The sequence below is a fragment of the Bos grunniens genome, chromosome 18 (genome assembly GCF_055505025.1).
Source record: "Bos grunniens cultivar Pamir isolate PY7600 chromosome 18, Bosgru_T2T1.0, whole genome shotgun sequence".
In the NCBI taxonomy this organism is placed as follows: Eukaryota; Metazoa; Chordata; class Mammalia; order Artiodactyla; family Bovidae; genus Bos; species Bos grunniens.
This window is the reverse complement of record NC_141182.1, coordinates 5822501-5842545: the sequence shown is the minus strand read 5'-3', so window position 1 is coordinate 5842545 and position 20045 is coordinate 5822501. Positions and strand designations below refer to the sequence as shown.

Genomic DNA, 20045 nt, shown 5'->3' with positions numbered 1-20045 from the left:
CATTTGCCCTTCCCATGAAGCACCCTAATTCCTGAGGGAGACAGTCGTATCCTCGGTCCCAATCCGTGTGTTTTGGCATCTCGTGATGGCATATGACCTATATTGTGCAAACATTCCTGCAGGCTGAACCAAGAATCCCAACCCCCTTCCCTTAGCCAACAAGATCAATGCTAGTCAACTGGTCAACTCCAGGTTTTGACAAAAGTTGCATCTCGCTTTACCATCATCAATGGAGGATGCTTCTACATCTATACAGGGAAAAGCTGAGCCCCACAGGGGAAGAAAAAAAGTTCATGACATCTGAATACCCAGGTCCAGCAGAGGCTGAACCCACGCCAATCCTGGAATTCTCACTTACATAAGGTAATAATTACTTTTTCCCTCCTCTATAAGCCAGAGAAGGCAATGGCACCCCACTCCAGTACTCTTGCCTGGAAAATCCCATGGATGGAGGAGCCTGGTAGGCTGCAGTCCATGGGTTCAGGAAGAGTCAGACACGACTGAGCAACTTCACTTTCACTTTTCACTTTCATGCATTGGAGAAGGAAATGGCAACCCACTTCAGTGTTCTTGCCTAGAGAATCCCAGGGACGGTGGAGCCTGGTGGGCTGCCGTCTATGGGGTCGCACAAAGTCAGACATGACTGATACGACTTAGCAGCAGCAGCAGCAGCATAGCCAGCGAAGCATACACAACCCAAGCAAATCAGAATGGGAGATGGGAGACAGAGGAGGAGTGGTTTTTTTCATGAAGTATCAGGACATCAAGTGATCTGGTTACTCATTATGGCAAATGCCTCATGCTGGAAAAAAAAAAAAAAATTTTTTTTTTTTGCAGGAGTGGGGTGTTGTCCCCCAACACCGCCTCAGCTGCTGAGTGAGCAAAGAATATGAATAAACTCCGTGGCCACAACAAGTCCGGGGCTTCCTTTTAAATCAGTTCCTAGAAGGTGAGGAACCAGTATATCATAGTGAGACGATCATTTATAATGGGACCTTTATTAGGAGCCAGGGTATAAAAACTATGTGAAACAGCCTCCTAAGCAGATTCGGTGCGTGGCTGATTAGCCTCCTCTCCCACGGGGGCCAGCTGACTCGAGGCAGTGGTGACGACACCGGGAAGTCATCCCGCCGCCAGGCCGCAGGCCTACAGCTGGTCATGTCCAAAGGGGCCTAACTGCTTCCTCAGGGCACAAGGGGGCGCGTGGCTGCCGCGTGGGCTTGAAGACACGAGGACCAGGCTCAGGTCCCCTGACCTGGCTGTGTGGTGTCCGCGCTGCTCACAAATCCCGTGGCAGCTACGGTTTGCCTCTGTGGTCTGGCTTTGTTGTTGGATAAATATGAGGAAGCTAGGCACACGGCAAGTACTTAGTAAGTGGTAACTGTTTTCTAAGAGTACATGTTTCTGTTTTAATTCTTAGGCGTGAAAAGAGCAGGGAGAGGCTCAGTACAGTTGGATCTCGGGTCTACACAGCTGTCCAGAGACAGCTCCCCTGTCATTTCAGGCAAAGAGAAGAGGCCCGTATCTTGGGTTATGGAGCCTGGGTTACCGGGGGCAGGTGTCACTGCCCAGCCATCATTTATTGAGAGCTTACTCTGGGCCAGGCACAGTTTTAAGTATTTCACTTCCGGGAACTTAATCCTTGCAGAATCCCCATGCAGTAGGTACTAGTAGTAATACCAGTAACAACAATGGTCAGTCAGTTCAGTCGCTCAGTCGTGTCCAACTCTGTGCGACCCCATGAATTGCAGTACACCAGGCCTCCCTGTCCATCACCAACTCCCGGAGTTCACTCAGACTCACGTCCATCGAGTCAGTGATGCCATCCAGCCATCTCATCCTCTGGCGTCCCCTTCTCCTCCTGCCCCCAATCCCTCCCAGCATCAGAGTCTTTTCCAATGAGTCAACTCTTCGCATGAGGTGGCCAAAGTACTGGAGTTTCAGCTTTAGCATCATTCCTCCCAAAGAAATCCCAGGGCTGATCTCCTTCAGAATGGACTGGTTGGATCTCCTTGCAGTCCAAGGGACCCTCAAGAGTCTTCTCCAACACCACAGTTCAAAAGCATCAATTCTTTGGTGCTCAGCCTTCTTCACAGTCCAGCTCTCACATCCATACATGATCACAGGAAAAACCATAGCCTTGACTAGATGGACCTTTGTTGGCAAAGTAATGTCTCTGCTTTTGAATATGCTATCTAGGTTGGTCATAACTCTCCTTCCAAGGAGTAGATACTAGTAATGATGTTAATATTAGAAGCGATAACCCCAGGGTTTCACATCTATTAAGAGCATTGAGAGTGCCTTGGACAGCTAGGAGATCAAACCAGTCAATCCTAAAGGATTGCACATTCACTGGATATTCACTGGAAGGACTGATGCTGAAGCACCAACCCCTTGGCCACCTGATGCAAAGAGCCGACTCACTGGAAAAACCCTGATGCTGGGAAACACCGAAGGCAAAACAGAAGGTGGTGGCAGAGGATGAGATGAATGGATGGCATCACCGACTCGATGGACGTGAACGTGATCAAACTCCAAGAGATAACGAAGGACAGAGGAGCCTGGTATGCTACAGTCCACAGGGTTGCGAAGAGTCGGACATGACTCAGCAACTGAACACAACAGCTAACACCAAGATGAGGGATGTAACCTGAACCTTGACAGCGGGATTCCAGAATCTGTTAACTGTGTCCCGACCCTAAAAGGCTGGGCAGGGCTAGAACAGTGATGCTCTTCCTGTACCTGTGACCAACGTGCCTGGTGGCCCACAAGTCCCCACTGATGAGTCCTGACGTGTAACTGAGGTTACATGTCAAAAGGCACAGTGGGTTAAGAGGGAAGTGGCCTCGGGCCTGCGCTTATCTGAGCTGGCAGGAGCCCCCGGCAAGAACATGGCGTGCCTGTGAATCTCATCCGTCTGGCGGGCCCTGAGGGTCGGGAGATCACAGAAACAAACGAGGTGAGAAGGGATGGCCCGGACGGGGAAGAACTTGGCCTAATGCACACGGATGGCGCTCTGCAGACGTCATGGATTCCCACTGAGGCTGGAATGCAAGCAGGCAGCCCAGACAGGAAGGGTCTTGGAGCAAAAAAAAAAAAAAGTCAACATGGAGGGACAGAAAGAGGAAGTTGGAGACTGAAGCCCTGGGTTCAAATCCCACATCTGACTTCTCCCCTCTCCCCCGTCCCCTGCACCCCCTCGCTACTGCCCCCTCCACATCGCACCCTTACCCTTGAAATAAGAGTGAATGTACATCCTGATGACAAGCCATGCGGGAGAGGAAATATTCACAAATACCCCTTGATGAGGAATTCCAATTTGGTATATACGAAAGGGCCATATATTTAAATATTTTGCTGTTGCTGTTAAATGGAGAGAAATTGTAAAATATTGGGGGGGGGAGGTGGGGCAAGAAGACTCCTACCCAGGGATGTCACACCCCATTTAATACCGCACTTAAGTGTTTACCCTCCATTAAAATCAGTGGTATTTCTTCTTTCCTCCTCAGCACCTTCCACGGACCCAAGGCTCTTGATGAAAAGGGAGGAATAATGCTTTCTTTGGTGTCTGCGATCAAGATCTATTTGGTAGCCCACTCCTCTAACACCGCCCGTGCGGAGAAATAATTCCGGCTCCCCGTTAATTTGAGTATTGAACTGAAATTCTGCAGCTGCTTTCTGCCAAGCCTGAGAGCAGAAATTAATTTCAATGGCCCAGGCGAGCGGAGGGGAGCGTTGTCAGGTAATTAGTCTTCGTCTTCTGCAACTCAGGGTCTATCAGGGTGCTAATCCATACATAAACCCAGGCATTCCCCGAGTCACTCGCAATCTGCGGGGCCATTTAACTACCTCTTGGTTGGGTTCGCCAGAGCCAGGGCATCGCAGGCACACGGATGAAGGATCCCTTTCGTGTCTACCCTTCCGTCTACCTATTTGGGGGCTGCGGAATTAATGCAGCTGATTTACATGTTCTTTTCCTGTTTGATCGCGGTGTCTGCCATTGACTAAGTGGAGCTTGGGGTGGGAAGGGGAGCGGGGGGAGGGGCCTCCCCCTCCTGCAGCGTCTGACTTGCCAGTTTATTAATGAAAGAGGCACCAATATTGATAGCCCTGACACTACAAGTGCAGCAATTAGAGGGTATGTCCTTCCAGGATTCTAATTAAAAAGGAGCCTTTTCCTGCCCAGGATGGTTCCTATTGTCATATATGCACTCGATTCTGGCTTGGGGTTGGGGGTTCCTATGCCTCTTCCTTTAGGAAAATCTCCTGGTGGGGGAGGGGGCAGAATAAACACAGGTTCAAAAAGCTTTGTTCCTCATGAGGGTCACTGTGAAATCCACGGAAAAGAATGGTACTTGGAGAAGGTACCTCCCTTCAGAAGCCTGCCTCCCTCCAGTCCTCTCCCAGACACTCCTCTGGGCTTCTGGTTTTTCATGCTTTGAACCCTGAAGGACTGGGACTGATGGGTAGCTGGGGGTGTGGGATGCAAACAAATGAGAGTAGCTGTGACAACCTTCTGAGCTACTGAAGAACCTGTATCCGCCACACTGTTCACCCTTCTAGCAAGTCTGTGGTATGGGTTTCGGGGATTCCATTTAATGCAGGAGAAAACTAATGCCTAGATCAGAGACGCGCAGTGGCTGGTGGCTCTTCCTGATCCAAACTCCTTCTTCACTCCAGGCACTGAGCACCCCAGGACCCTGGGGCCAGGCAGGTGACACGGGTGGTGACACAGAGGAACTGGGGGCCCTGCCCCTCTGAAAGGGGGGCCCTGCAGGCCAGGCCCGCCCAAAGAGGCAGTTTTGGCGGCAGCTGATATTGAAAGAGGACTCAAACATCTGGAATTTTAGGTGCTGAATGCTGTCAACTCATCACTGAAGCGGCTTGTAAGATCTGCAGCTTCAGACACTCTACCTGCTTCCTTAGGACTCTTGAGATAGATTGTTGTTTCCTCAGTTTTTTTAAATTCTGAGCCCAGCTCTCCCATGTCGCTCCCTTGCCTGCGTGGTCCCACAGCAGAAATGGCCCCAGCACAAGGCTGAACTGAAAGATGAGACACCAGCTCGGTTCATCAGCACACTTTTCTACATGCCATGTGTACGCATTAATATACAGTGTCTGCTGTTCTCTTTCTCACTGACTCCACTTGGAATAACAGGTTCTAGGTTCATCCACCTCTCTAGAACCCACTCAGAGGCCCAGAAGGAGGGGATGGGGGGATGCGAGGCAGGCTCAAGAGGGAGATGATATATGTACAGTTATGGCTGATTTGCGTTGTTGTATGGCAGAGACCAACACAATATTGTAAAGCAACTTTCTTCCAATTAAAAAGATTAATTAAAATAAAAATACATTAAAAAAAAAAAGAGGAAACAGACGGTGGGCCCCAAATGCCTTCCTTCCTCCTGGGCCTCCTCAGCTGACGTCAGAACCCTCTTTACTGTTCATCCACCCGGGACGGGTGCAGAGCAGCCAGGCCTGGGCACCTGGAGCTGGGGAGGGCATGCTCCCCCAAGCCCACCGCTCCTGCTCAGTCATCCTGAACCACCCCCCTTTACTCCCAGGTCAGTAATGAACAGACTATGTGACCTCAGATCTTTATATTTTGTCCTCTCCTGTGCATCAGTTTTCTCATCTGCAAAACGGGAGACTAATTCTGACCTCGCAGGTACCTTGGGAGGTTCCTATGAGAAAAAAAAAAGCATGAGAATGTTTGAGCACAGTGCCTGTCTCCTTGTAGGCAGGCCCACCAGGCCTGACCGCCTGCACAAGCAACTCTGCCCAACTTGAGGTCTAAGGCGGTCCAACTAATGATACATACATAGGCTTGTGAACTGAATCTCCTCCCCTGGTGTTAAGAGAACAGTGATGACCAAGAACTGGACAGAAAGCCAGTCTTGCAGGCTCCGTTCTCCTAGCTCTCAGATGCTCTTTATATACCTCCCTCACAGGACTGCTGGAAGATTATGTCCTCAAAGCAGGCCTGACACTTGGCAGGCCTGATACTTAGCAGGCCTGCAGAAAAGCAAGCTCCACCACCAGCTCCCAGACCTATTAATTCTCTTGCTCTGGATTCAGAACACTGAGGTTTTATCCTTCAAGATTCTTTATTCATGCTTAGGACTAAATCTCGAAAATGACAACAACAACAGCAAAGCCCAAAACAAACAAACAAAAAAAACACCTGAATCTTCCAGGAGCTACAACTATGATATCTCCCCATAATTCCTCATTTTACTGTGAATTCCTAGAAATGACATCTGAGAGAGAGAGAGAGAGAGAGAGAAAAAGAGAGAGAGAGGGAGAGAGAGGGAGAGAGAGGGAGAGAGAGGGAGAGAGAGGGAGAGAGAGGGAGAGAGAGGGAGAGAGAGGGAGAGAGAGGGAGAGAGAGGGAGAGAGAGGGAGAGAGGTGGACTTGACAAATAGAAGAGCTCTAACGCGCTAATGTATTTTATTGGAATCAGAAGTGCTCTGTCTTCCCTCTGACCCCCCTCCTGTCCCCTCCAGCCTGCTGCTGGAGGCACCAAGGAGAAGTCAGAGGCATTAGTCTGGTGTCAAATAGCACTGCCATCCACATTCTAGGGGAGTCAATTGCAATTAACAAGGCCATTCAGAAAAGGCAGGTACAGACCAGACAAAGGGAGCAACAGCCAGATCTTATCAGAACCCAAGGCCAGCAGGCTGGGCCTTTCAGAGGCTGTTTGCACTGGGTAAAAAAAAAAAAAAAAAAAGGCAATGGAGGAAGACGAGGGCAGGGAGAGGTAAGCTGGACCAGGATCAAAGGGAAGGGCGGGGAGGGAGAAGAGGCAGGCTCTGAGCAGAGCGGTCTACAAACGGAAGGGCTGACTCCTGAGCCCAGCCCCTGGGGTCAGAGCTTGACTCTGCCCCTCAGTAGCTACTGAGGACTCGAAACCACTCACCCCTCCAAACCCTGGCTGGCTGATCTGTAAAACGGGCAGAGTGACAGTCCCTCCCCGTTTGGCTGAACTGACAGAGTAAACAATGTCCGCAAAGTGCTGAGGGTGGCGTGTGGCGCCGGGCAGTCATCCTAAGAGAAGAGCTTGGCTTGGAGTGGGAGAGGAGGCCTGGCCAGCCAGGAGAGCGGCAGGCTCTTCCAGCAAGCACCCGGGGCGGAGGTCAGGCGCTGCACGTGCAGGCGGCCATGCTGAGAGCGACTCCCTGTCCAGTCCCACCCACCGCGCCCTGTGACACCCCCACCCCACGAGGTGCTCACCTCTGCTTTCAGAAGGGGGCCTGGGCCTCTCCCGTGTGCTTGCTAGGTCTGCGCCATTCACCATGGGACACCCAGAAAATAACCTCTCGAGGCCCCTCTTTGTCTTTTTTGTTCCGAGAATGATGTCAGGGACTATAAGGACGTGCGATGTGGTAGACAGAGGCTGACAGAGGATGAGATGGTTGGATGGGATCACCGAGTCAACGGACATGGACTTGGGCAAACTCCGGGAGACGGTGAGGGACAGGGAAGCCTGGTGTGCTGCAGGCCGTGTGGTCGCGAAGAGCCGGACACGACTTGGCAACTGAACAGCAATGAATGTAGTAGGAAGTTCCAGCGAGACTGGTCTTCAAAGGCCAGGCGGTCCACGGATGAGTCCCACGACCACACACCAACCTCTTGGCTGTTTAAATCCTCATCTGTAACACGGGGGTGGGAGTACCTATCATTACAGGATTACCACGAAAGAGGGGGGAGGGCAGCTCAATGTATACTACCAATTTTTTTATTTTTTTGGTCATCCCAGGGTCCCTGGTATGCCCTAGATGGACAGGCGGGAACACTCACATGTCTCCAATGGGTACATGGCCTTACCTGGAATTGGGCAGTGGAGGGGAGCAAGCCCAGACCCCACCAGCCTCTCCAGTCAGATAGGGAGTTCTCCCCAACGCACAGACCCTCACTCTGGTCTTACGAATTCTTTAAATGATGCAGCACATGCTGGCCCCATGAAGAAGTTACCTGTAGAAGCAGCTGAATTAAGTGGAGGCTGAATACTTTCTGGACCCTCACCCGGAACTAACGCCTGGCTCCAGGGAAGGTGGGGAGCTGTTCCTTCTCTCTGCACTTTCTCAGCTAAGCTGTCTACTTTTGTTTGCACACCCTGGCAATTGACCCTTCATCTGTCAGGTCCCTGGTAGAATTCTAGGAACTTAAAGCTAAAAGAAATCCATCAATTTAGATTTTTTTAAAAGTTTCTATGGAATCAGAAAGAAGGGGGTCATAAGGAGTAAGCAAAGGGGCTAAGAACAGTGAAAGAAGACAAGAGTCACTTGATTTTCTATCAGGAAAAAAATAATAACACACAGCAAAACTTCATTAAGTCAGTGTTGGTCTAGTCCAAAGAGCTTATCATCTGGAGCAACTATTCCCCAGTCAACGGGATGCCTCTCTCGTAATCTCCTGAATGTCTGATAATGAAATATATGAATGTATCAGAGAAGCCAGACTTGATTTATTCGAAGGTGCAGGGTGTCCTGCAGTGATGTCTCTAAGTGTGCTAGGAGCAAACAGTGCATAGTAGGTAGCCAATAACCCTCAGCTTTCTTTCCTTGCATTTTGATTATCGAAGCTTTAATCTGATTTATACATGTTCAGTCCTTATCAACAATAACGTGTTTCCATTTTAATATACTACCTTTCATTAAACTGAAGTCACAAACTTAATAGCAAGGGCCCGTCCAAGGCATTTTAATCACTACTGGAGCGCTGATGTCTCTCCTAGGAGAACGGGGGCAAAGCACAGTTGCAACGACGGGGACCGTCCATCCACCTCTGCGCTGGCAGAATGAGTTACGGGATTGTATTATCAACGCAATTAGGCCGGGCTCCCTCCACACGTCCACGACAGACCTCTCGGCTCTGTACAATAAAAGGTACTTTCCTCTGTGACCTGGTTTCCAAAGCATGCTTTCCCCTAAGGAGGCCACCACTGAAGCTTGCATGGAAAGGCTGACCTCTGGGTTCTGTGTGTATCTGCCATTCACAGATTTTCCCAACACGGACCCCTGGTCAAGGGCAGATGGAAGCCATACACTAGTGCTTTTCGGGGTGACAACGATGTGAGTGACGTTGACGACAGTGTGAACGGGGCTGACTCTTAATGATGATGATGATGCTGTGAATGATGTCAGTGGTGCTAAGTACTGAGTGCTTAATGGGTACTGAGCCTTGAGGCTTCCCTGGTGGCTCAGCGGTAAAGAATCTGCCTGCAGTGCAGGAGCTACGGGAGACACAGGTTCGATCCCTGGGTCAGCAAGATCCCCAGAGAAGGGCATGGCAACCCACTCCAGTACTCTTGCCTGGAGAATCCCATGGATGGAGGAGCCTGGTGGGCTACAGTCCACGGGGTCACAGAGTCGGACACGACTGAAGCAACTTAGCATGCACTCACGAGCCTTGAGGAAGGTTGCTAATGCATCCCCATTCTATAGATGAAGAAACTGGGGCTTAGACAAGATAAGTGACTTGCTCAAGATCCAGAGAAAATACCTGGCCAATCCATGACACGGACCCAGGTATGCGGCTTCTGATTCTGTGGGTCATAGTGTGCTAGGCCCATGCCTTTGCTCGGCTGTTGTAAGAAAATACCAGAGGCTGGGAGATTTAAAGAACAGATGCTGATTTCTGACAGCTCTGGAGGCTGGGAAGTCCCAGATCAAGGTCCTGGGACCCTGACCTTGAGCGAGATGGGATCTCACCTGTGGTGAAAGTTCTCTTCCAGGCTTGCAGGGGCCGCCCCAGGCTGTGTCCTCAGAGGGCCCTTCCTCAGGGCACACAGCAGGAGACAGAACTCTGCCGTCCTCATCTTATCAGGGCACTGACCCCAGGATGACCTCATCTAAATCTAACCCCCTCCCTCCAAAGGCCACCATGCTGGGCACTGGGGCTTCAACCCAGGAATCTTGGAGGACACATTCAGTCCCTAACAACCCATTTCAAGCCACAGTCTCCCTTCTTGCTTGGTCAGGAGCTACGCATTAGAAACCCTGCCTGTCCTCCCAGAGGAGAGGTCTAAGAGAGGTCCCTTCACCGGTATCTAAGTCAGGGTGGCCAAGACCTAAGTCCACCTGCCGCCCTTGCTCACGCCTCCTGGGTGATGGACTGAGGGATGCATTCACAGACTAAATACTCGAGGCATGGAATGAGAGGGCTTCACGCCACCAACTCCGGCCCAGAGCCAGGCTCCAGCAAACCCTGAGTCAGGCAACACTTGACCGCAGACACTCAGGGGAAAGAGCATGCTCTCAGCACCAGACACACTTAGACCTGAAGTCTGCTGCCGTCGGGCAAGGCTTCCTGTGTAAACGGGCGGGGGGGGCCAGGTTCTGCAGGCCTGCCTTCAGGACTCTGTGACGATGCCCAGTGTGGTCAGGGCACTGAGCCTGGCACGCAGTAGGAGCTTTATAAATACTAGCTGTCTCCCAGGCTCTTTCCTGCTCTGAGCCCTTTCTCCTCCTCCTCTTTCACAAATGCACCACTGACCCCAATTCCCTGCCCCACAACACACACACTCCAGCCCAGAACTGAACTCTACCCACTGGCCCTGGGCCACGCTCCTGGTGGATGACGTTCACAGGCAGGATGCCTTCTCACCGGCTCTAGGGCCCTGGAGCTTTACTGCTTCCACTGGCTCTTCCACTTGAAGATTTCTGGCGCAGGAATGAGTAAGTGAGACAGACAGTGGTGCAACAGCAGTCAAATATATAAAAAGCGGGGGACGCCATGCCAAAACTTGGATATTTCCACATGTATCTGTAACGAAACACTTGGTCTATGGTGAGCCAGCTCTCAGCACTATGGTGCTCCTATCCCCTGGGTACTAGTATTGTACAGTAAAGCTCCAGAAGACTCAGAAGAGCGAATCTCTCATTGTAGAGATGTTCTTCAGAATTAAAAAAAAAAAAAAGAAAAAAAAAGAGGTCTGAGGTCTAGAAGAATACGGCTGGACCCTCAACCCATGTCTGGGTGGGGAGCACTGTGGGAAGATGGAGCCCAGGGACAGTCCCCATGGGGAGCTGTCCCAGTCTCGGGGGGTGTGTGTGCCACTTTGGGCCCCCCAGGGGGTCAGACCACTACTGAAAGGACAAACGGCCCTCTGGTCAGCAATGCTGGGACTGATCTCTGCAAAGAGAAACCTGAAGAAACTTAAACAAACAACCTCCACAGGACAGCCCCTCCCCGCTCCGAGCCGACCCACGGGTGAGTGGACTGACACGGGGCCCACGCCCTCCTGATGCTCCTGGGGGCGAGGTCCAGGGGGCGGCAGCGCCCCACAAGCTGCCGAGCTCCCTTTATGAATCACACATGGAGTAGAGAAGGAAAGGAGACCCGCCAGCTCCACTCTGCACTTCGCAGCAGAGCATAAGAGTGCGCGGGAGGCAGCAGAAGCTGCTTTCTTGAGAAGCAGCCTCACGGTGATCCGTTTATGAAAAGCAGGGGCCTTTGTAGTGCCATCACCCGAGCCAGAGGCCTGTCTGCGTGCCTGTTGGAACGCTGCACAGTGAAAGGCTGGGCACTGGTGTTCCGGAGAACACAGGAAGGCCCTAACCAAAGTCCTGGGCTCGTGGTTCTGTTTTGAAGGCGGGCGACACGCAGAGTCGCTGGCTGGAAGTTAGCAAGGGCGGGGACTGGTCCACGGGCGGCACAGAAGCTCTGCACACCTCAGTGTCTTCACTATAAAACGAGGGTAACAAACGCTGGATCTCACCTCCACACGGCCCTTTCTCTCCCTTACACTCTGCAGGGGTTGGGGAGGGGTGGGAGGGTGATTAGGCCAAAAATACAGCCAAGTGAGTAAGTGGGGATCTTAGTTCATCTGAGCTGCTGTAACAAAAGAGCACAGGCTGGGTGGTTTACAAACAACAGAAATGCCTTCTTCACCATTCAGGAGGCTGGAGGTCAGAGTGCAAGGTGCAAAGAGGGCCAGATACTAAGGAGGTTTCTAGCTGGCACCTTCTCATTGTCGCCTCTCATAGTGGAAGGGGCTGGGAGTTCTCTGGAGCCTTTATTAAAAGGCCACAAACCCCATTTGAGAGAGCGCCACCCCATGAAGCAAGCACCTCTCAGAGGCCCCATCTGCTAGTACCATCATCCTTGGAGATTAGGATTTCAAAACATGAACCGGAGGAGTAACATTCACTCTGACCACAGCAGCGGGGAAAGAGAGGGTCTTTCAGGGCGTATGCTGGGGGCATGATAGAGCTTATAGCAGCACCTCCCTTACTTCTTCCTCCCTTTCTTGACCTCCTTGATATACTCCCAGCAAAAACCAGAAGACAGACAGCCACAGCAGAAACCCCATCTGCAGCATCCACTGTGGAGGAATCCAAAGGCAAGGCTCACGGCGGGAGGCAGCCAACGGCTCCGGGATGACCGCTAACACTCAGAGCACGCTCACCTACCACGTGCCAAGTGCTCCGCCAAGGGCTTCACGGATCATATCATTTATTCCTCACTTCTCTCCAAAAAGTCCTCTCCTTCCAAATAGAAGACATAGCTATTAACCCCAGTAAGAAGATACAGAGAAGAAAATACAGCTTGGAAAGATAAAGTAACTGTGTGAGTTGCTGAAAGGAAAGACCTAGCTGAGCCTTTAAAGAATCAGCAAAGGTTTATTACCTAAAGCAGGAGGCGAGGACTACTCCAGGTAGTCAGCAGCATGCGCAAAGGCCCTGTGGCAAGTTCTGTGTGTGCTGGGATGTGTGCAGGCAGGGCAGAGTGGGATGACAGTGGGCTGCGGAGATGGGCAGGGTCCTTGCAGGGTCAGTTGAGGATTTCAGATTCCATCCCAAGGGAAACAGGCAGCCAGGCAAGGGGATTAAGCAGGTGAGTGGTGAATAGGGTGGTGGGGAGACTGGATTTCTATTCCAGAGCAATGACATTAGCTTCTGCCTGAGAAAGGGATTTCAAGAGAAACAAGAGGGCACAAGAACGTGCCAGCTAGAAACCTGACTGACAGCACAATGCTAATCTTAATGGCACTAACTCTCAGATTCAAAATTGAGCCTAGGCAGTTACCGAGGCTACTTACTGCAGGGAGGCCAAACCTCACCAGTGTTTTCTGAACCCCATCTCTTGTACATTAAAAAAAAAAACCCAAGTGAAAAAGTCTTCCTGTTTTTAGAGAATCTTTTAAACGCTGTAAGAACTCCAAAGGGAAAAGTCCAACACGGGAAAGCAAGCACTGGTGCCCTTTGAAAAGTTTTAATTTTGTTTTAACTTTGCTAAATCTACTTACATTCACATTCTGAAATATGTATGCACGATAAAACACTGCAGTTATGGTCTATTGGGTTAAAAATCCACTTTTTGGAATGGGTTCAAGGAATACTTATACAAAAGACCTCAGAACGGAAAGTAATTCTGCAGATAAAATAGAATGGGAACATCTCTAAATATGCCCTTTGCAAGATAAATGCTCAGCGAGGAGGGGGTCTGGAAGCATCACTAACAGGGGGTTGAAAACAGCCAGCCTCTTAATCCCTCATGGAACTTGCTGGAAGGGAAGGGCCTGGCTAGCGCTCAGCAGCAATATTCGTGTTTTTCCAAGGGTCTCTCCACTCCCTTTCACAATTCAGCTGAAACCAAGAAATTAACCCCCGATTTAAGACAGTGAAATTCCATTCTAGCAAGCTACCCACAAAGTGTGGGGTGACCGCGGGGTTTATTTTGCAAAGTTGCAGACAAAGACAGCTAAAAAAAAAAGAAAAGAAAAAAGAAAGCCTAGAATAAATCTAGCAACAAGCATTGCTGTGCTGCTTCTGTGTAATTATCCTTGCATGGGGAAGCATACAAAAGAGCAAGAGAATAGGGATCTCATCCTTATGGAGGTGCCAGCTCTGATAGGAGGGCGCTTCTTAGCCCCAAGGGTGTGTCAGAATCACTGTGGGAGCTGGACAGATGTACAGATTGCCGGCACCCACCCTGGTACCCAACTCCTAGACTAAGTGTCCACGGCAGACCTGGGAATCTCCATTTTAAACAGACAGAAGGGCTTTTGGTGGGGGCAGGGCTTCAGGACCACGAACTGAAGAGGAAACTTTAGGTCCGGGGAATCTGACCAGGGGAAGAGGCCCTGGTGCTCACCCCACCTCGCCTTCTGCCCAGAGAGACCCCTCAGGTGGCCGGTCAGCATCCTGCCCCTCACCTTGACCTCTCTGATAAAGGGCGCTGGTCCTTGTGTGAATTTCATTCTGCTGCAGGAAGAGCCTTCAGAAAGTGGGAGTGTCCTGTCCCAGTCACCCTTGAAGGGAGCCCACAGGGCCCTTGGAATCCCTCTCCTGTGGTGAGGAAGGGCACCGTGGAGGGGCACAGAGAACAGAGCCCAGAGCTGCGATCCTTTGGGACCCCGGTCTAGGGATGGGGTGGCGGAAGAACCCGTAACACTGAGCCGTCAGAGGCTCCATCAGCAGGACGTGTGAGATTCTCCAGCAGTGCTCAGGAGCGGGACCCGGGACTTCTTAGACCACTCAGGATCTGCGACGTGTGACTGGCAACAAATCAGAATGGGTGCTGTGTGTGTGGCGAGAGCTCGCCTAGAATGACAGCAAGGATGCTTTCTCCCAGAACAGGCTCTTGTTCCAGGACGGGGGGAGAACTCTGGGTTGGGCCAGGCCACCAGGTGGGCGTTGCACGGGGCTGTGATGTTCTCAACTTTTGGATTCAGGGGGTGGAAATGGCTCAGCGCACAAGCCCAGAGGTGGGCGCCATCCTCCATGACCACACCAGCATTCACAACGGAGTTCATGTGCTCCTGCTTCTTAGGGAAAGGAAACGAAGACAGAAATTGCACACGGAGTAATAGTTTCTCGTTCGCCATTGTGTCTTTCTGCAATAAATAATTTCCAGTCAGGGTGTTGGAGAATTTCAAATGATAGACATATTATGTTCATGAAAGACAACTTTAAGAGAAATCTTTCTGCAATAAAAGTGAGGGCTTCCCCTCCTCCCCCTTCTTGGCATCCCGGCTTGCCATAGAAATGAGTGATTTTCTGAATTTCTGCCAAGTTAGATGGTTCAGCATGCTATTAGATTAAGTCTGTTTATACAGAAACAGCCAAAAATAGGAAACACACAGAAGCTATTAAAGATATTGTCCTGTGAGGGAAAAGATTTGAATGGTTTTTCTTACTGCAAGTGGGAAATAAGATACGAGTCAGTATTAATGTGATAAAGAAGTTAATGCCTTCTAAAGCAAACCACTGGTTTCTTCATCTTGTTTCAGAGGTGACAATAAAAGGAACATACAGACAATTATTTCGGGTTGGGTGAGCATGGGAGGAAGCGAGGACTCTGCACGGCCCGATCGGGTCTCACAGTGAGAAATACATCGCTTTTAGTGGGGAAAAATGCTGGGGCATCCAGGGAGTTTTTAAAGGGAAAGATGATTCTTGGACAAGGGGTTGGGGGGCCGAAGTGGTGGTGGTGTGGAGGGGGGATTCAATAAATACATAAATAAAATAAGGATTCAGATATTCACAAGTGAGATTCCAATTTCACTTCTGCCCTTGAGTTGCTCCATAAACGAATGGAAATCATATGACCTCTCGGGTCAATGCGATTCAAGACGGAGGCCTTATATTGAGTTCTGCCTGAGAGAGGCCGCGGATTCCTCCTTTCCTCATCTATAAAGTGAACAGTGTGACCTATACCTTGAAGTCACCTCGTTTCTGCTCAGTGAGCCAGGAGGTGACTCCTCCTAGCCACATGCTGGTCACATGAGCTGCTCCTGGCCATGTTTTGGGATGGACAATACGTGGCTCTAAGTGCGAGTGTGTCTATGATTCTCACACGGAATTTGGCACTGTAATTTTCCTCTTAGCACAGAGCTGAAAATCATGAAGAAGTGGGACCTTCTTACACAATGTGTATTTGCTCTGGGGCTGTCATCGTCTTGGCTGCCTTCTGTGGCCTGGTTAGGAATTGGAACTTGCTGTGCAGCAGAATGCCAAAGACAGGTGAAGTCTCCGCTACCCTGAATGCATTCCTTTTCCACTGCTGTGTGACAAATTCATTGGCTGAAAACAACATAATGTTTTGTATCGTACACTTCCAATAGGTCAGCAGTGTGGGTGTGGCTTGCTGAGCTGGGTTCACAACTTCAGGGTCTCACTAGGCTGAAATTCAGGGATCAGCTGGCCTGTGAATCTCATCAGAGGCTTTGCTGGGGAAGTTTGACCATCTCAGCCTGTTGGGAGAATTCATTTCCTTGAGGTTGTAGGACTGATGTCCACATTTTCTTGCCAGTTACTTTGGGCCACTCTCAGATCCTAGAAATCACCTGCCTCTCATAACATGGCAGCTTAGGTCTTTAAAACCATCAGTGGAGAGTCTCTCTGACTTGAGTCTTTTAATTCATTACTGACCTGGGGATTTTTGCATAAACCAACACTTGCGGCCAGCGATTTTTATTTTGGGTAGCCAAAAATTAATTCCGTTATTTCACAAACACTTTGTGGGTTATTATATCCAACAGTTATTCCTGACACAGCTGTGAAGTCTTCTAATTTTTGTGAAATGTTGCCTTCCATCCACTCTTCTGTAGAAGCAAAGGCGCATTCTCTAGCACTGTGAGTTTCGTTTTCACTTTCTGCATCAAAACCAATCCCTGAAGTTTTTCTGTCTTTCTGATGGTCTAATATTCATGTCTGAATAAGAACTGCATTCTGAAGAACTACCATCTACTGACACACCAGTATACATGTGTATACTAGGACAATCAGAGCAAGTGCCTGCCTAAAATTCCTGAAAAACTCTTCTTCACTCAAAATTTCGTGATGCACCATTTTTGAAATTTTTACATTTATAGTACACGCGAGGTTGGAATGAAAACCTAACAGAGCAAAATATGAATAATGACAACCTTAGGTTGCATAATGAACCCTTGATCAATTTTAAGCTCTAACAACTTTGCACGGTGATGTCAACTGTATCATTCTCTAAAAATGTATTGATACATCTCCAGTCAATAATGTGTTAGCAGCTTTAACCTAACTCAGGCCCACATCTCCCTGATATGTCAACTTAAAATCAACTCATCTGGGACCTTAATTATATCATCAAAGTCTCTTTACTTTGCCATGTAGTAAAGACTAATCAAGGAGGCGACATTCCTTAATCGTTTCTACTTCCCATTGGTTAAAAGCAAATCACAGGTCCTCAATCACACCGCGGCATGGACAAAGGAGAGGGGGACTCAATGGACCCACCTTTGAACCCACCTGCCAATGAGAGCAAGAAAAGAGAAGTTCGCTTCTGAAGAAAAAGGAAGAACTACTTCATTTATGAGCCTGAGCTTAGAATCTTGGTGCAGGGCGAGGGGGGAGAGGAGAGAAAAAAGATAGAACACCATATTTCTTCCAAGTAATCTTGTTCTTCCAAGAACTACCTGCTGCCCAGGTATTATGAAATGAAAATACAGGTGCCCTTAAAATGCGCAGCTAAACATCAGCAGCAGATATCCGGGCAGTGGAAGCCCTCCTTCAGCTGCGGCAACAGTGAACTTGGGCCTCCAGGCACACCAAGGCAGACCCAAGGACAGACCCAAGCCAACTTGTCCACAAGACCGCAACAGCACACGGTTCGGGGACGACGACGCCAGGCCAGATGCCACTTCCCAGCCAATAAAAAGTCACACTGAGGCCGCCGGACAAGAGGAAAACAGGAAATGTGCGTGACAGCAGAGGAAACACAGCTGGAAGGAGAAAAGCACAGGGATGCGAACCGGAGGGAGAAACCAGTCAAGAAGAGACGTGACGGGGATGCGGATGAGGGGTGGCCAGAGCGGAGGGAGACAGGGAGGCACCCTTCACAGGAGGCGGGGCTGGGCGGTGGGCAGGAGGCGGGGCTGGGGCGGCGGGCTGACGCAGCCATCAGTTAACCGGAAAGCTCGGTTAAACAGAACGCCGCGCCAGTCAAAGCAAATCCCACTGAGCTTGGCAGCCCCATTCTGGCCATTAACCTTGGTGTTCTTTCAGAGCCCTGGCACTCTCTCAGGTGTGAGGTAAAACCATCTGGTCTCTGCTCTCCCCTGCCTGCTGTTAAAGCCCACCATCTTCAAAGAGGGATCCTGGGCCAAGCTGGGGGTGGGAGGAGAGGCAGGTGGAAGAGGCTTACGGACCACACGCTGTGTCTTCACCAGAAGGAGCCTGTGAACGCTGAGATGGAAAAAAAAATCTGGTGCGATGCTTTAATATAAACACAGAAACACAACCTGGGCCAAGAAATTGCTCAAAAAACAAAATTTCCAACCCAATAAATCCAGTGCAGAGTGACCCAGAACATGACAAATGAAAGAAGAAATAAACCAAGGAGGAAACCCAGATCCAAGAATATGTCCTTATAGTCATGATGTTTATAAATCTGACACACTTGCAAGGAGAGCTCACTAAAGATTATTTCTATGCAAATATGCATTTTGCCAACCCAAGTGTGTGCAAAAAAAAAAAAAAAGAAAGAAAGGCCCTAAGTATATTTCCTGAAATCAATTCTCGAGCAGTCGAAGTGCCTCAGGAAGCAGGGAGAACATGGATAAATATTAAAATGTTGGGCCAAGTTGAAACTGGACAAACGACAACAACCCCGGATACAGGTGGCAGGGGATGAGACTGCTCCACACTGTCCAGTAGCTGGTGTCCAGCCTGGGTGGGATGTTTGGCCGAGGGGTCTCTGCATGGTACTCTGGCACGGTAAGCAAGCATGGTGGTGTCTGTACCGTGTTTCTGTAACCTCCTTACTTAGTCCACACTCTCCCAGAAATGGTGGAAATGCCAATATTCAAATAAAAGTACAACTCTAAAACTTATGAAAATGGCTTTATAACTAGCATCACATGAGAGAGTCCCCAAACTCAGAACATGATCCCTATTTCTGAATTTGTCAGTGTATCACATTTCAGCAAAATTAGGGTGGATACTATTTACAACACTGAGCCCAGAGGCAGGGATTATTAAACATGTTTAGCCTGATTAGGCTACGCATTACAAGAGCTACGGAATAGAAAAAGCTAAGAAGGTATTTGTTGTTGTTCAGTCACTAAGTCATGTCCAACTCTTCTGTGACCCCATGGACTGTAGCCCGCCAGGCTCCGCTTCCATGGGATTCTCCAGGAACAGTACTGGAGTGGGTTGCCATCTCCTTCTCCAGGGGATCTTCCTAACCAGGGAGCGAACTCGAGTCTCCTGCATTGGCAGGCACATTCTTTCCCACTGAGCCACCAGGGAAGCCCAAGAATGCATTTAGGAGACAAATACAGCAGTATTTCTGAGGTGTACATAACGTGCCTCAAGGCAGAGCCTGCTGTCAGGACTCCAACCCTGCCTGGACTGAGGTGGAGCGGGACCCTTCATCTGTCACGCACTCCATGCCCTCTGGCCCGGAGACCCACCTGCTTCCCCGAAGTCAGGATGTTTGCACTGACAGGCACCCTGTCAGCTCCCAGGGCACAGCTTTAGGGACGATGTGGAAGGAAGCCCAGCAGGACACACAGACATCGCTAGGGTGGTTCCACGCTGCTCCCAAGGGCCTGCCACCTGCATCCCGGCCAGGGTACAGGGTGCAGGCCCCAGGCTGGAAGGCAGCAATCTAGACCCTAAAAAAACAGTGTGTTAAAGATGACAACCATGATTTTACTAGCAGCAAAACAAGCACACGCGTAAAGAAACCACCTCTTCTGCTCCATTCCTACTGCTTCGTGTGTCCTCCACAGTGGCAAAGCTGGAAAGAGACTGTGAGACCCAAAGGTCCTGAACACAGAACGCTCAACAACCATTTGGTAGCGAAAGCTGTTGAGAGCAGACCCAAGTCATTATTCTGTGAACATCTTTTCATTTTGATGCAGAGGAAGGTATGTGTTTAATTACAAGTTGCTGCCCCCTGGGCTACAGAGCCAGACAGTAACTACTGCGCACCTCGTGGGCACGTGGTCCCTGACCTCTCAGCTGTGCCACTGCAGCTGAAAGCAGTCAGGGCTTTCTAAACACATGGGCATAGCTGCACACCAGGAAAACTTTATTTACAAAACAATCCTCAG

The 20045-nt window shown here is 49.9% G+C and overlaps 1 protein-coding gene across 13 annotated transcripts in view; it reads right to left on the bottom strand.

The window, feature by feature from the left end:
- Positions 1–20045, bottom strand: part of WWOX (WW domain containing oxidoreductase) — a 907382-nt gene that overhangs the window by 469020 nt on the left and 418317 nt on the right. The window contains exon 9 of one of the 13 annotated variants that reach the window (XM_086350007.1): positions 12707–14843. The exons of the other annotated variants lie outside the window; for them this stretch is intronic. Within the exon in view, the coding sequence (XP_086206133.1) occupies positions 14421–14843 (423 nt within the window). The 3' untranslated portion in view covers positions 12707–14420. Of the gene's footprint in view, positions 1–12706; positions 14844–20045 lie in introns of those variants that run through there. 13 annotated transcript variants of the gene reach the window in all.